Source organism: Rhinichthys klamathensis, unplaced genomic scaffold (genome assembly GCF_029890125.1).
Source record: "Rhinichthys klamathensis goyatoka isolate OS25496 unplaced genomic scaffold, OSU_Roscu_1.1 h1tg000011l_1, whole genome shotgun sequence".
NCBI classification, from domain to species: Eukaryota; Metazoa; Chordata; class Actinopteri; order Cypriniformes; family Leuciscidae; genus Rhinichthys; species Rhinichthys klamathensis.
In genome coordinates, this window is record NW_026606564.1 from 7,797,954 (window position 1) to 7,811,735 (window position 13,782).

General features: G+C 43.9%; 1 protein-coding gene across 1 annotated transcript; it reads left to right on the top strand.

Annotated features, from left to right (window-relative positions):
- Positions 1–10,137: 10,137 nt before the first annotated feature.
- On the top strand, positions 10,138–11,403 carry LOC130101618 (paraneoplastic antigen Ma1 homolog). Its single transcript, XM_056267434.1, has one exon. The coding sequence runs from the start codon at positions 10,138–10,140 to the stop codon at positions 11,401–11,403; it is 1,266 nt and encodes a 421-aa protein (XP_056123409.1).
- Positions 11,404–13,782: the final 2,379 nt, after the last annotated feature.

Sequence of the window (13,782 nt, forward strand, 5' to 3'; positions counted from 1 at the left end):
AACGTTTGGCCGAATCTCCTGTCAGAGAGATCTTCAACTCCCGCCTCCGGCAGAGCCACGACCGGATCCCGAGGGAGGCTGGAGATATTGAGTCTGAGTGGACCATGTTCTCCACCTCCATTGTCGAAGCGGCTGCTCGGAGCTGTGGCCGTAAGGTCTCCGGTGCCTGTCGAGGCGCCAATCCCCGAACCCAGTGGTGGACACCGTAAGTAAAGGATGCCGTCAAGCTGAAGAAGGAGTCCTATCGGGCCTGGTTGGCTTGTGGGACTCCTGAGGCAGCTGACAGGTACCGGCAGGCCAAGCGGACTGCAGCCCGGGTGGTTGTGGAGGCAAAAACTCGGGCCTGAGAAGAGTTCGGTGAGGCCATGGAGAAGGACTATCGGCTGGCCTCGAAGAGATTCTGGCAAACTGTCCGGCGCCTCAGGAGAGGGAAACAGTGCCCTACCAACGCTGTTTACAGTGGAGGTGGGCGGCTGTTGACCTCAACTGGGGATGTCGTCCTCGGAGGATCTCCTCAATCCTGCCGTCACGTCTTCTATTGAGGAAGCAGAGGCTGAGGGCTCAGAGGTGGACTCGTCCATCACCCTAGCTGAGGTCACCGAGGTAGTCAAGAAACTCCTCGGTGGCAAGGCACCGGGGGTGGATGAGATCCGCCCTGAGTACCTCAAGTCTCTGGATGTTGTGGGGCTGTCTTGGCTGACACACCTCTGCAGCATCGCGTGGCGGTCGGGAACAGTGCCTCTGGGATGGCAGACCGGGGTGGTGGTCCCTCTTTATAAGAAGGGGGACCGGAGGGTGTGTTCCAACTACAGGGGGATCACACTTCTTAGCCTCCCTGGGAAAGTCTATGCCAGGGTACTGGAGAGGAGAATACGGCCGATAGTGGAACCTCGGATTCAGGAGGAACAGTGCGGTTTTCGTCCAGGCCGTGGAACACTGGACCAGCTCTATACCCTCTACAGCGTGCTGGAGGGTTCATGGGAGTTTGCCCAACCAGTCCACATGTGCTTTGTGGATTTGGAGAAGGCATTCGACTGTGTCCCCCAAGGCGGCCTGTGGAGGGTGCTCCGGGTGTATGGGGTCCTGGGTCCTTTGCTAAGGGCTGTCCGGTCCCTGTATGACCGAAACAGGAGCTTGGTTCGCATTGCGGGTAGTAAGTCAGACTTCTTCCCGGTGCATGTTGGACTCCGGCAGGGCTGCCCTTTGTCGCCGGTTCTGTTCATAATTTTTATGGACAGAATTTCTAGGCGCAGCCAGGGGCCGGAGGGTGTCAGGTTTGGGGTCCACGCGATTTCGTCTCTGCTTTTTGCGGATGATGTTGTCGTGTTGGCCCCTTCACACCAGGACCTTCAGCATGCACTGGGACGGTTTGCAGCCGAGTGTGAAGCGGCTGGGATGAGAATCAGCACCTCCAAATCCGAGGCCATGGTCCTCAGTCGGAAAAGGGCGGCTTGCTCACTTCAGGTTGGTGGAGAGATCCTTCCTCAAGTGGAGGAGTTTAAGTATCTTGGGGTTTTGTTCACGAGTGAGGGAAGGATGGAACGGGAGATTGACAGACGGATCGGTGCAGCTTCTGCAGTAATGCGGTCGATGTACCGGTCTGTTGTGGTGAAGAAGGAGCTGAGCCGTAAGATAAAGCTCTCGATTTACCGGTCAATCTACGTTCCTACTCTCACCTATGGTCAAGAGCTTTGGGTCATGACCGAAAGGACAAGATCCCGGATACAGGCGGCCGAAATGAGCTTTCTCCGCAGGGTGGCTGGGCGATCCCTTAGAGATAGGGTGAGAAGCTCGGTCACTCGAGAGGAGCTCAGAGTAGAGCCGCTGCTCCTCCACATCGAGAGGGGTCAGCTGATGTGGCTCGGGCATCTGTTTCGGATGCCTCCTGGACGCCTTCCCGGGGAGGTGTTCCGGGCACGTCCCACTGGGAGGAGACCCCGGGGAAGACCTAGGACACGCTGGATAGACTATGTGTCCTCGGTGTCCCCCCGGAAGAGCTGGAGGAAGTGTCTAGGGAGAGGGAAGTCTGGGCATCTCTGCTTAGACTGCTGCCCCCGCGACCCGGCCCCGGATAAGCGGAAGAAGATGGATGGATGGATGATAGACCCATGTTTATGAAGATATCCAATTCAAATTAATGTAGTATCGATTATTTGTTTGTCACTTTTCAAAAGTACTTTTGTCCCTTATCTCAAGAATCAGTGATATTATATTTTACTTAACCGGTTGAAGAAGTCTTGGTTATTTAATGTAAGTATAAAATATCTGTCATGAAATTTTTTAGAAGTTAATGCAAAAACTGCCTTATGTGCAATTAACATGTTTGCATACAATTTGTTATTAGAGTGTTGATCATCATATCTACAAATAAATCGCAACTGGATTTAGGCTAATAGTTTTGGGCTGTGTTGTTAACCTTTAATATTGTAGTAATGTGCAAGTAAGGGCTCCCTAGTTTACAGCATTAGCAAAGAAAACATTTGGTAACACTTTACTTGAAGGGGTGTGCATAAGACTAACATGACACCTTCATAATCATGACATGACACATGTTATGAATATGAAGGAAGTTTTATGCATGTTTATGACAACTGTCATTAAGTGTCACTTGCTCAATTATGACATTTTTAATGCAAATATGACATTGTTTGAGATGTCTTTGTTATGACACCTTGACATAAACCAATACATCATAACCTGTCAGTGTCTTTGTCATGACAACTTGACATTACTAAGACAACACAACCTGTCATAAACATGACATAGCAGATTAATTATCAAACTTAAGAAACCACTTAGCTTTATTGGTTAACATTACATTAAACTGTCAGGTGGTTGGTTTTGACATAGGCTGTCATGAAGCCATTATAACTTTTTAATGACAAATGTAATGTGTACCACTGTAGTTGAGGTCACGAAAAATATTCATGACACAGTTATAATGGCCTCATGACAGCCAATGTCAAAATCAACCACATGACAGTTTAACTTAATTTAATGTCAAGTTGTCATGACAAAGACACTGACAGGTTATGATGTTATGGTTTATGTCAAGATGTCATAACAAAGACATCTTAAACAATGTCATATTTGCATTCAAAATGTCATTATTGAGCGAAAGACTTAATGACAGTTGTCATAAACATGCATAAACCCTACTTCATATTCATGACATATGTCATGTCATGGTTATGAAGGTGTCATGTCAGTCTTATGCACACCCCTTCAAGTAAAGTGTTACCAAACATTTTTATTCTTAAGAAACTTTTAATTATAATTGAATTATTTTAAAGACAGAGACACAATTTGTTCAGTAAACCACTGTTTAATAAAAAAGGAGCAAATTTATGTTTAGTTTTCTCTCCCCTGCTGTATGGAACCGAACCGTGATTTCAAAACCGCGGTATGTACCGAACCATCAGTTTTGTGTATTGTTACACCCCGAATAATGACAGCCTATTGTCTTCACTGGCTGCCCGCAAACAATGTCTACTTTGATCCTCAAACACGGTAGCTGTAGCTGAGACTGAAACAGTTTGGTTCATTTTGTCGATATGTCAAGATGCTGTTTTCAGTGCTTCAAATCCACTTTGCATGCACTTCAAACGGATAAGGACCTGCGCTGGAATTGATCTGGAAAAAACTTTCGTATCACTGTGTATCAAGCGCTGAGGAAATTCTGAGTAATTCAGATTTTCCGACAGTTTCAGACATGCACTGTAAGCAACAGACTGGGCTGTATGGACAATCAGAGCAGAGTAGGCCAGGCTCGCAGTAAGGAGGGATTTAGAGAGACTGAATCTTCTAACAAACCATTTTCAGACTCTTTGAGAAATTAGATGATGTGCAATATATATTATGCGTTTTTGACCTTGGATGCATATAAACCTATTGTAGGAGAACTCCACAACAAAATTAGGAACCTTTAAAATAGCACAATAGGATCACTTTAAGTATTATTTTGTTAAGTAGTAGATCATTTTGGCTTTGTGTGTGTGTGTGTGTGTGTGTGTGTGTGTGTGTGTGTGTGTGTGTGTGTGTGTGTGTGTGTGTGTGTGTGTGTGTGTGTGTGTGTGTGTGTGTGTGTGTGTGTACAGGTATGTGAGTGTTTGTCCGTCTCACAGCTGTGCTATCTAAGTCAGTGTGTCACTCTGTTTGTCATCCCAAATTTCATTCGGGTTCCAGTTGTCTCATCTGAGCCAACATTTGAGTAAAAAGATACAAAGAACACAGAGTGCTTCCTAAATTTTCAGATCAGTCCATACAGTGACCATTTTTCACATCAAATGGCACAACACTAACAAGTAAGTAGATACATTTTAAACCTAATGTTTTATTTTTTATTTTACATTTACGAATTTGAGCTACATTTCTGAGGGCAGATTCAAGATTTCTTGAATTTTTTATTTATCTTAATTGTTTTAATAAGAAAAGGGTGAATTCTTTCATCATGTGGTTTACTGATAATGGGCAACAAGATAAACATCCCATTTGCATGTTATTCTTAGGTTTTCAACCAAACCAACAAATAAAGTGCATTTAGTTAAATACAGACAAAATTGTTAACAGATATTAGTCTCTGGTACACTTTGTTTCAACCCATGTTTAGGTCAAATATTTACAAATCCAACCGTTGGTTTTAAATTGTAATTATTTTTTTTTTTAATAATCTATTATTCTACAAGCAGTAATATATCACTTTTACTCAAATTACCAATAGACAGAATCCATCCATGGTGGGATAGAACAGAGGGTCTAGGATGCCTGACCTGATGTCTGGGATGATACCAGCCCGCCCCTAAGCCAGAGGCGCCTGCTCCAGCCACGGTGCCATGAGGCTTAAGCTTTTAATCACTAAGCTTAATCCACTGGACAGCTGTAGAATCTTTACGAGCCAAACTGTGCATGATGTAGCCTGTTAGTGTGTCCTTTATCTTTATCTGATTCACAGTTATATTAGGTTGATGGGAAGTAAGCCCATGAGACCATTGGAATGTGAAACCACAAAAGTCCTATTGGGAATGTTATATCGCTATCATGTTAAAGCAAGTTATTGTGCTTTATGAGCTTACTGTTTACTGTGTCTTGTAGGACCATATTTGAGTCATTATAGAATATTTATCTATTAGTCGGCTGATTTCAAACACTCCCGTGAGTTGTGTGAGTGTTCTATGAAGAGCGTCAAACCTTTCTATTTACAACGTGTTTTTGCACCGTTTAGCATTGTAGCCAATCACAGACATTAGTTGAGTGTGTGAACGCAATGGCCAATCACATTTAAATCATTGTCACAAATCCTTTTTGCAGCGTCCCAATTCACCTGCCTATATTATGCCCTAAAAGGATTTTGTGAAGAAAAAGTACATACTTTCGATTGTGTAGCATACTTTCGAAGAGTAGGCAGGCTTTGGGACATACTACTTCGTCATAACTGCTTCTTTAATGGACTGCTCTGCCGCTTGGTTACGTGCATCCTGTAACCATTTAAACTGCCCTGTCAATCATCTTGTCACAATTAAAGTCCTCCACATTCAATTTAAATTTAATTTCCTACCGTTTCAGAGAGAAATGTAGTAACACATTGATCTACCAGTCGTGGGTCTTTCATGCGTTTTCAATTTGCATAGTACATATGACAATAAAGTTCTACCAGAAAGACTCGGGAAAATAATATTGGAACAATAAACCATTTATTAGCAGCCCAGCAAGCAATATATGCAATAGAGTTCTTTGGCGTAGGCCCCGTCCGTAACTCGCGATCCGAGGGTACGGATTCTGCATTTCCTGCCTGAAGATGAAGGCAGGGGCGCAGCCGACCCCCCGTGAGGTATAGGAAGGGACCATCCTGGTGGTGGTGGGGAGGATGGATGGAAGGAACCAACTTGGTGGTGGGGAGGGTGGAGGTGAATGTAAGCGTCAGCATCTGCGAACTCAGACATGTGTAAGTACCCATCTTTTATACCACAATGTTAGACGCAATTGGATAGATGAGAAGGTAATGAATGACGTAACAATTGAGTCTTCCCGGCAGAACTTGCGCTAAAGCTTTCATATCTTGAACTTAAACTAAGTACAATGAAATTCTTATTTTATTTACCCCTCAGGTATTACAGAACAGAGACTCACAACAGTTAAGGTTAAGGTGAGAAACAGATTTATTATTATCAGAAGGTTGTGAGGGTGTCACGATTTGATCTTGTCTCTGTCACGTTTTGGTTTTGTTCATGTCATGTTCCATGTCTGTCATGTGATTCCCTGTTTGTCATGTGATCTTGCCATGTGTCTTGTCATTGGATAATTGTCTGTTCATTGTTCACAGGTGTCCCCTGTCTTGTCAATAGTCTTGTGTATTTAAGCCCTCATGTTTGCCATGTGTCTTTGTTAAGTATTGTTTCCTGTCAAGTCAAGTCAAGTCAAGTCACCTTTATTTATATAGCGCTTTTTACAATACAGATTGTATCAAAGCGCTTCACAGTGATAACATGAAAAACAATATAACAAAGTTTGTTTCTAAAAGAAAATTGCGTCAACGTCCACCTTAAGTAAGGCAGATCAATAATATTATTGAATATTAAATGTCCCCAACTAAGCAAGCCAAAAGCCAAGGCAACAGTGGCAAGGAACCAAAACTCCATCAGGTGACAGAATGGAGAAAAAAACCTTGGGAGAAACCAGACTCAGTCAGGGGGCCAGTTCTCCTCTGGCCAACGAAGGAACAGTGCATGATTCGGGCAGCATTACAAGTCAGATTGGATCGGAACATTTAGAGTATTTATCCATTTCCATCTTTTGGAAGTCCAAGTAATCACGCCGGTATTAAGACGAGTTGTTGAGGATCAGTGCCGTCCACCATAGAGAGTCCATATCGCCTGTGTTGAGTCGTCAATTCACAGGCTTTGTGATTGGAGCATCTGAAGTCTCCGTGAGAGGCTGGATACAAACTGGAGCTGACGAACGCCATTTTTCGGGACTCGCGTCCCGAGATAACAGCAGAAAAGCAAAAAGGGAAAATAATTAGCGTAGCTGCTGTTCATAATGATGATTTCCATAACACAGGCGTAAATGATAAAACATGAAGACAGTGACTCTTGCGTCCCAAAATCACCCCCCTCCGTCCCCCACTCAACTCAGCCTTGCTTACTGACCTCTACGTCCCTCCTGCTGCTGAGACCTAACCACAATCTCACAATATCTCCGCAACCCAACCATACGCGCCAACCCGTTGACTAAGGCTGTCGAGCCCCACTGGTGCGTTAATATGCAGTTTCAGTGGACAACGGTTCCGTATGGCATACCACCTACCGCAAAGCACAATATCTGCCCAACCACCCGTCATTCACGCAATATACACAGGAACGTAATGACTGTAAATACTATGCAACCTATAAAAATAACCTACAGTCTCTTTAAGTTTTATAGTATTAACTCTTTGGGGTCGGCAATCACGCCGGCGTGATCTGCTCGCTTTTTTTCTTATCAGTGCAAAAGAGACTCAAAATACTCGGTTGATTTTGATCTTACATTTAAGTGTTATACATCATTAGATCCTGTTAAGTTTCTATTTTTTTTGTGGATACTCACAATAAAAACAAAGTGTTGTGCTTTTCACCAAATAAAGAAAAACAAACATGATGCGAGTTCTGCGTTCTCTCTGTCAGTGAAGTCCATTCTGAAACGCGTCCTAAGATTAACTGTAACTCCGCGATTACTTGTCACACAGGCACGAGAGATTTTTCTTTATGAAGCTTGAATTCTCTTCTTTTAAATGAAGTAATTTATATAAAAAACAAATATTCTCAGTTTATGCAATCTGTATGAAAAGAGAGTGCTGTCAGTATTTTTTTCCCCAGCTCATTACACTTCATTACGCGTTAATCTGACACGCCCACGGAGGACGCGCGCTATTCAAACGCAAATGTCGAGGCAAGCCATGACAATGCCCACATCAGCCGTTCCACCGCGGCGGTAAAATGTGTGGTGTATTTGCTGCCTTTTACCGCTAAGAGGCGCTACAATCATAGACTCTGAAAAGTGTTCGTTTATTCCGGTTTATTCTCTCTAATGCGTAATCTGCTGCCGCACCGCGGCTGATTCAGAGCGATTGAAAGCTGGTAGCAGATGTATTCAACAAGTGAAACGTAGTTAAAATAATTCATAATCACAATACTGAAATTAGGCTACTGAAATGTAATTGAATAAATAATGAAAACATTTCAACATAAAACATTGCAATAAAAACATTTAGGCTACATCAATGAGGCTTTACAACTGTAGCACCCTGCTAAAATTTATATTGTTTAATTTGTGTTCTGTTAACAAATACAGTATCCTGGAATACGGGCCAGTTCAATTGCCCTGGTGTGTATGTGTAATACATTTTCGTATTAATACATGTGTTAATTCAGTTATAAATAGTGAGATGTTGAAATATCCTTTTTTTTTTGTGAGCTTTTTGTGAGCTTTTGTGAGCTAACCTTTGAACCCTCTGTCACTTTATTTCGTATTGGATGGCCAGGTGTCAGTTTCGTTAGTTATCCAATCAGTGCCATCTAGAGAGCAGTTGACAGCCTACCGGATTGTTGAGGGGGCGGGACTAAAAACAGTGAGACGGCGAAAGTACGAGAAAAGAAACAGAGAGATAGCTACGAGCTAGTTGCAAGGTCTGTAAGAGTGAGACATTACTGTTTATTAGAGTTAAGAACCAGTGGGGTATTCTTTTGTTGTGTAAACGTGTAACCATGTTAAAACGGGAGGGTGAGATTTATTCTGGAGCTGTTGAATCTGCAACGGAGATCCTACTGAAGTGAAATTACTGTATAGCATGTGTGACTGTGACGCCATAACCATGTGCGAATCGCGACGCCCAAGCCATGTGTGAACTGCGACGCTATAGCCTGAAACCCTCTTTGCCACCGAGTTTCTGAGTGAGTATGGACATTGTGAACTAAAATGAAATTGACATTTTCGGACAATATATAATTAAGCTCATTCGATTTTGTGAACTTTTGGCTAGTGTGCGTCAGATGCAGCCATCCATGTTGCGGCAATAGATGTGCTCGGGAATCGCGTGTAGGCCGGAGGCGTCTGTGTTTTGCACACGGACGGACGGGTTTCAGGACGGGTTTTCTCCATTGTGTATCTCACCACTGGACAGAACGGTTTGGATGGACGGTCATTGTAATCTTTCTGCCACCAAGGAACTGTGAGTACAGACAATATTTTCTCCAACTGAGCTCCAACAAGCCCGCCAACGCTGTGGTACCACAAAATCTGAGACATTAAGTAGAAAGAAAAAAAAAAAACCCGGGGTATTGTTATTGTTTATTGTCATTTCATTTTGAACATGAGGACGTTTTGAAAGGTTCCTCACCTAGTTCTGAAAAAAACATAAAAATACATGTTGAGTATAACCTTCACTCTTTGTGGTCTGATATCTAAGTGTGTGGGATTGGATTGACATTATCATATTTATTTATTTTCAAACAAGGGTTATAGTGGCTATTTCTATGTGCATGGGAGTTTTATGCTCACAGTGAACAAACAAACAAAAGACACAGTATAGCTATATTTAAGCTACCCAGGCCTCTTTGCACTCTAGTCAGAGTTTCATGCCTGAAGTTTAATTGTTGCGTGTAAATCCAAATTCTAAATCTTAGTAACCCTTCACCAATTCGTGTCCCATGCATATGATAAATCCTAAACAAAGTGGAATTGTGTTGGAGGGTTACATGTGGGGGCTCGTCCGGGATCTTTGTTTACTGTTGTTTTGTTTGTGAGCAGGTTTTAAAAAAAAAAATAATAATAATAATAATTTGACAGTCATAGGAAAGTCAGTGTTAAATGAGGTAGCTTAATAGCCCTATAGCCATTTGTGCGTTTAAGAGATTTTTTTATTTTATTCTGTGCATGTAAAGCGAACATAACATGGAGTCCGAACAGATTTTCAAATGGTGTGAAGACAAAGGTATTGATGCAAGGAAAGCATTTGTGCTTAGTAAGGTTTCTCTTGGTGTTACTGATGAGACTATGTATAAGGTATTGGATGAGGCTGAAGTTTTCGGTCCCTGTAAAATCAGAGGACGGTGTGTAGAACACATCAGTAAAAGCCAGTTAGTTTTAGTTGAAACTATTAATGATATGACTAAGACTGACATACCTGAACAGTTACTAGCTGGAGATGAGTTTGGACCTTGGATAGTGAATGTCACTGAGACCCAGAGTGTTCATGTAACTGGCAAAGAAGGAGACTTCCAGTCCAAGCTGCTGTCATTCTTAGCACATGAAGGGAAGACACTAGCCGACATTACAGGCTTACTTACCTCTGCTTCTGCTCCACCCACCGCTCCAGACCTGAACACAAAGCTGGTGAATGCCATCTCCTCACTAGTTGAAAAATGTCAAGCCACGCCTGTAGATGGACCGGGCTATCGCAAGCTACGCATGTTCTCAGGTATGAAACCCATTCCACATGGAGAAGAGGAGTATGATGCTTGGGCGGAACAGACCACCCACATGTTGGACGAGTGGCAATGTTCTGATGTTGTCAAGAGACAGAGAGTAGCTGAGAGTCTTAAAGGGCCAGCAGCAGATATTATCCGAGGTTTGCGAGTCACTAATCCCCAGGCCACTGCCAATGACTACTTTAAAGTCCTTGAAACAGCTTTTGGAACCACAGACAGTGCAGCTGATCTCATGGTAAGGTTTCGTAATACATTCCAGCAAGACGGTGAGAAATTATCAGCTTACTTACTTCGATTAGACAAGCTATTGCATGCAGTTCATCGTAAAGGTGGAATTGACGTGATTGACATGAACCGAGCGCGCATTGATCAAGTTGCTAGAGGCTCCCTGCCTCATGACCTTGTTGCCCTTCGCATAAGACTGACTTACAAACTCAAGCCTCCTCCCAGTTTTACTGATCTGCTTCGGGATGTAAGAGAAGAAGAGGAGATGATCCTTGAAAGACCGATTGTGAAGAAGGGTGCATCTTTATCTATCGGTAGACGTGCAGAGTGTGCTACAGCCTCAGTTGTACATGTACTGCCAGAGCCAGCGCCAGTCTCTGACGTAGCAGAGAAAGATCCTGCAATAGAGAGTCTAAGGAAAGAGTTTCAAGGTCTCAAGACTGATGTTGCACGCCTCCTTTCTGCCTCTGTGACTGCATCAGCAAGTGTGGCACAGCAAGTAGACCAGAACCCCAGCCAGAAAGCTACTGGAAACTCATATGCACGTGTGAAGGAGAGGGCTCCCAAACCTCAGTATCGTGCTGATGTCTTTTGCTACAGATGTGGTGAAGATGGTCATTTCCAGCGGGAGTGTCAGAACCCAGAGAATCTCAGAAAAGTGAACAAGCGTCTCTTGAAAATAAAACAGCCGACGGGAAACTTCCCAGGGGCTCAGTAGAGGAACGGCCTGACGCTCCGGAGAAGATACGTTCCACAAGGTGTGACACGCTACCAGAAAAGGCTAACTTGCCAGAGGGTTTAGTTGGACCTAGCTCTATTGTCTCAGTACAAATTGAGGGCATTTATGCCAAAGCTTTACTTGATAGCGGGTCTCAAGTTACCCTACTGTATCAGTCCTTTTATGACAAGTATCTGAAGCACCTGCCTTTGACCCCTATCGAGTGTCTGGAGATTTGGGGCCTCAGTGCAAAGGAATATCCATATAATGGTTATATGTGCTTGAAGCTTGAGTTTACTGGAGATGTAGTTGGAGTAGCTGAGACCGTAGAAACACTTGTGCTTGTGTGTCCAGATCCGGTCATGAAAGGGGATGTTTCCATTGTGGTCGGCACAAACACCTCTATAGTTCGAAGACTATTCCATTCGTGCAAAACACATAGAGGAGACCATTTTCTTAACACCCTGTCTGTTCATCCAGTAATAAAAGAAGCTTATGAAAAGTTCCAGGAAACTTCTGATGACACAGCTGAGACAAGAAGAGGAACAGTCTGGTTCACACAAAACAAGCCTTTCACTCTCCCTCCTGGCGGTAGTTGTGGTTCGCAAGAAAAACGGCACCATACGAATGTGTGTGGACTATAGAACGCTAAACAGGAGAACGATTACGGACCAGTATACAGTCCCTCGTGTGGAAGATGCTTTGTCCTGCCTGGGTGGTAGCCAGTGGTTCAGTGTGCTTGATCTCAGAAGCGGCTATTATCAGATCCCATTAGCTGCTGCTGATAAAGAGAAGACAGCCTTCACTTGCCCAGCAGGGTTCTATCAGTTTGAGCGGATGCCGCAGGGGATCTGTGGGGCCCCGGCCACATTTCAACGAATTATGGAAAGGACTGTTGGTGATATGAACTTGCTGGAAGTACTGGTGTATCTGGATGATGTAATCGTCTTTGGAAGAACGTTGGAGGAACATGAGCAGCGCCTTCTTAAAGTCCTCGACAGATTGAAGGAGGAAGGGTTGAAGATATCGTTGGATAAATGTCAGTTCTGCTGCCCCTCTGTTACTTACCTTGGCCACATTGTGTCTAGAAATGGCATTGCTACAGACCCTGCAAAGATTGAGGCGGTGAAATCATGGCCACGCCCAGAAAACATTACTGCTCTTCATTCCTTCCTAGGCTTCTGTGGATATTACAGACGGTTTGTAAAGAATTTCTCCCGAGTCTGTTATCCACTCAACCAGCTGCTTCGGGGCTGCATGGTGGCTGGAAAGACAGGGAAAGGGGTAAAGAAAAATAATGACATCAAAGAGCAGAGGAGAGCACAAGCAGACACAGCCACAAAAGATTGGTACCATCCTTCTGAGACTTTTGGGGCCAGGTGGGATAAAGACTGTGAGAAAGCTTTTGAGGCTCTGAAGAGAAGTCTTACAGAGGCGCCTGTGCTGGCAATCGCCAACCCAAACCTGTCATATGTGCTGCATGTTGATGCGAGCAGAGAAGGATTGGGAGGTGTCCTCTATCAGGATCAGGGAGAAGGTTTGCGCCCAGTTGCTTTTGTCAGCAGAAGCCTCTCTGCAGCAGAAAAGAATTATCCCACACATAAGCTCGAGTTTCTGGCGTTGAAATGGGCTGTTGTCAACAAATTGCATGATTACCTCTATGGAGTCAAGTTTGAGGTCCATACTGACAACAATCCATTAACGTATGTTTTAACTACAGCTAAATTGGACGCGACAGGGCATCGATGGTTGGCAGAATTGTCCACGTATGATTTTGGTCTGAAGTATCGGCCGGGAAAACAGAATGTGGATGCGGATGCATTGTCACGCCGTCCTCATACCAATCACAATGTTTCACATGAGAAGGAAACACTGCTTGCCACCACAGTCCAAGCCGTCTGTCACATGTCCAAAGTCAGAGTACCTCACTATCACCGGTGCAGAGCTGTAGACCTCATGGGCTCATCTAAATGTGCGGTGCCCAGAGCCTATTGCAACTTGTCCTTTCTGAACACTCAGCAGTTGCCCAAATTGAGTGCAGCAGAATTATCAAATTCTCAGCAGAAAGACCCATGTATTGGAGAAGTGTGGCGTGCTATCATTCAGAAAAGTGCCAACCACGCAAGAAAAGAGAAACATCCTGATGTGTCATTGTTGTTAAAAGAGTGGGAGAAGCTAATTGTCAAAGACTCTGTGTTGTACAGAATGAGCCATCCACCAAACAAACCAGCTCGGCAGCAGCTGTTGCTCCCACAAGAGTTCAGAACAACTGTGCTTCAGTCGTTGCATGACCAATCGGGCCATTTGGGGGTTGACAAGACATACGGCCTGATACGAGAGAGGTTTTACTGGCCTCGCATGAAAGTTCATGTTGAGCGG

Coding starts and splice junctions, on each gene's coding strand:
- LOC130101618 (XM_056267434.1), top strand. CDS start 10,138: ATGACTAAGACTGACATACCTGAACAGTTACTAGCTGGAGATGAGTTT.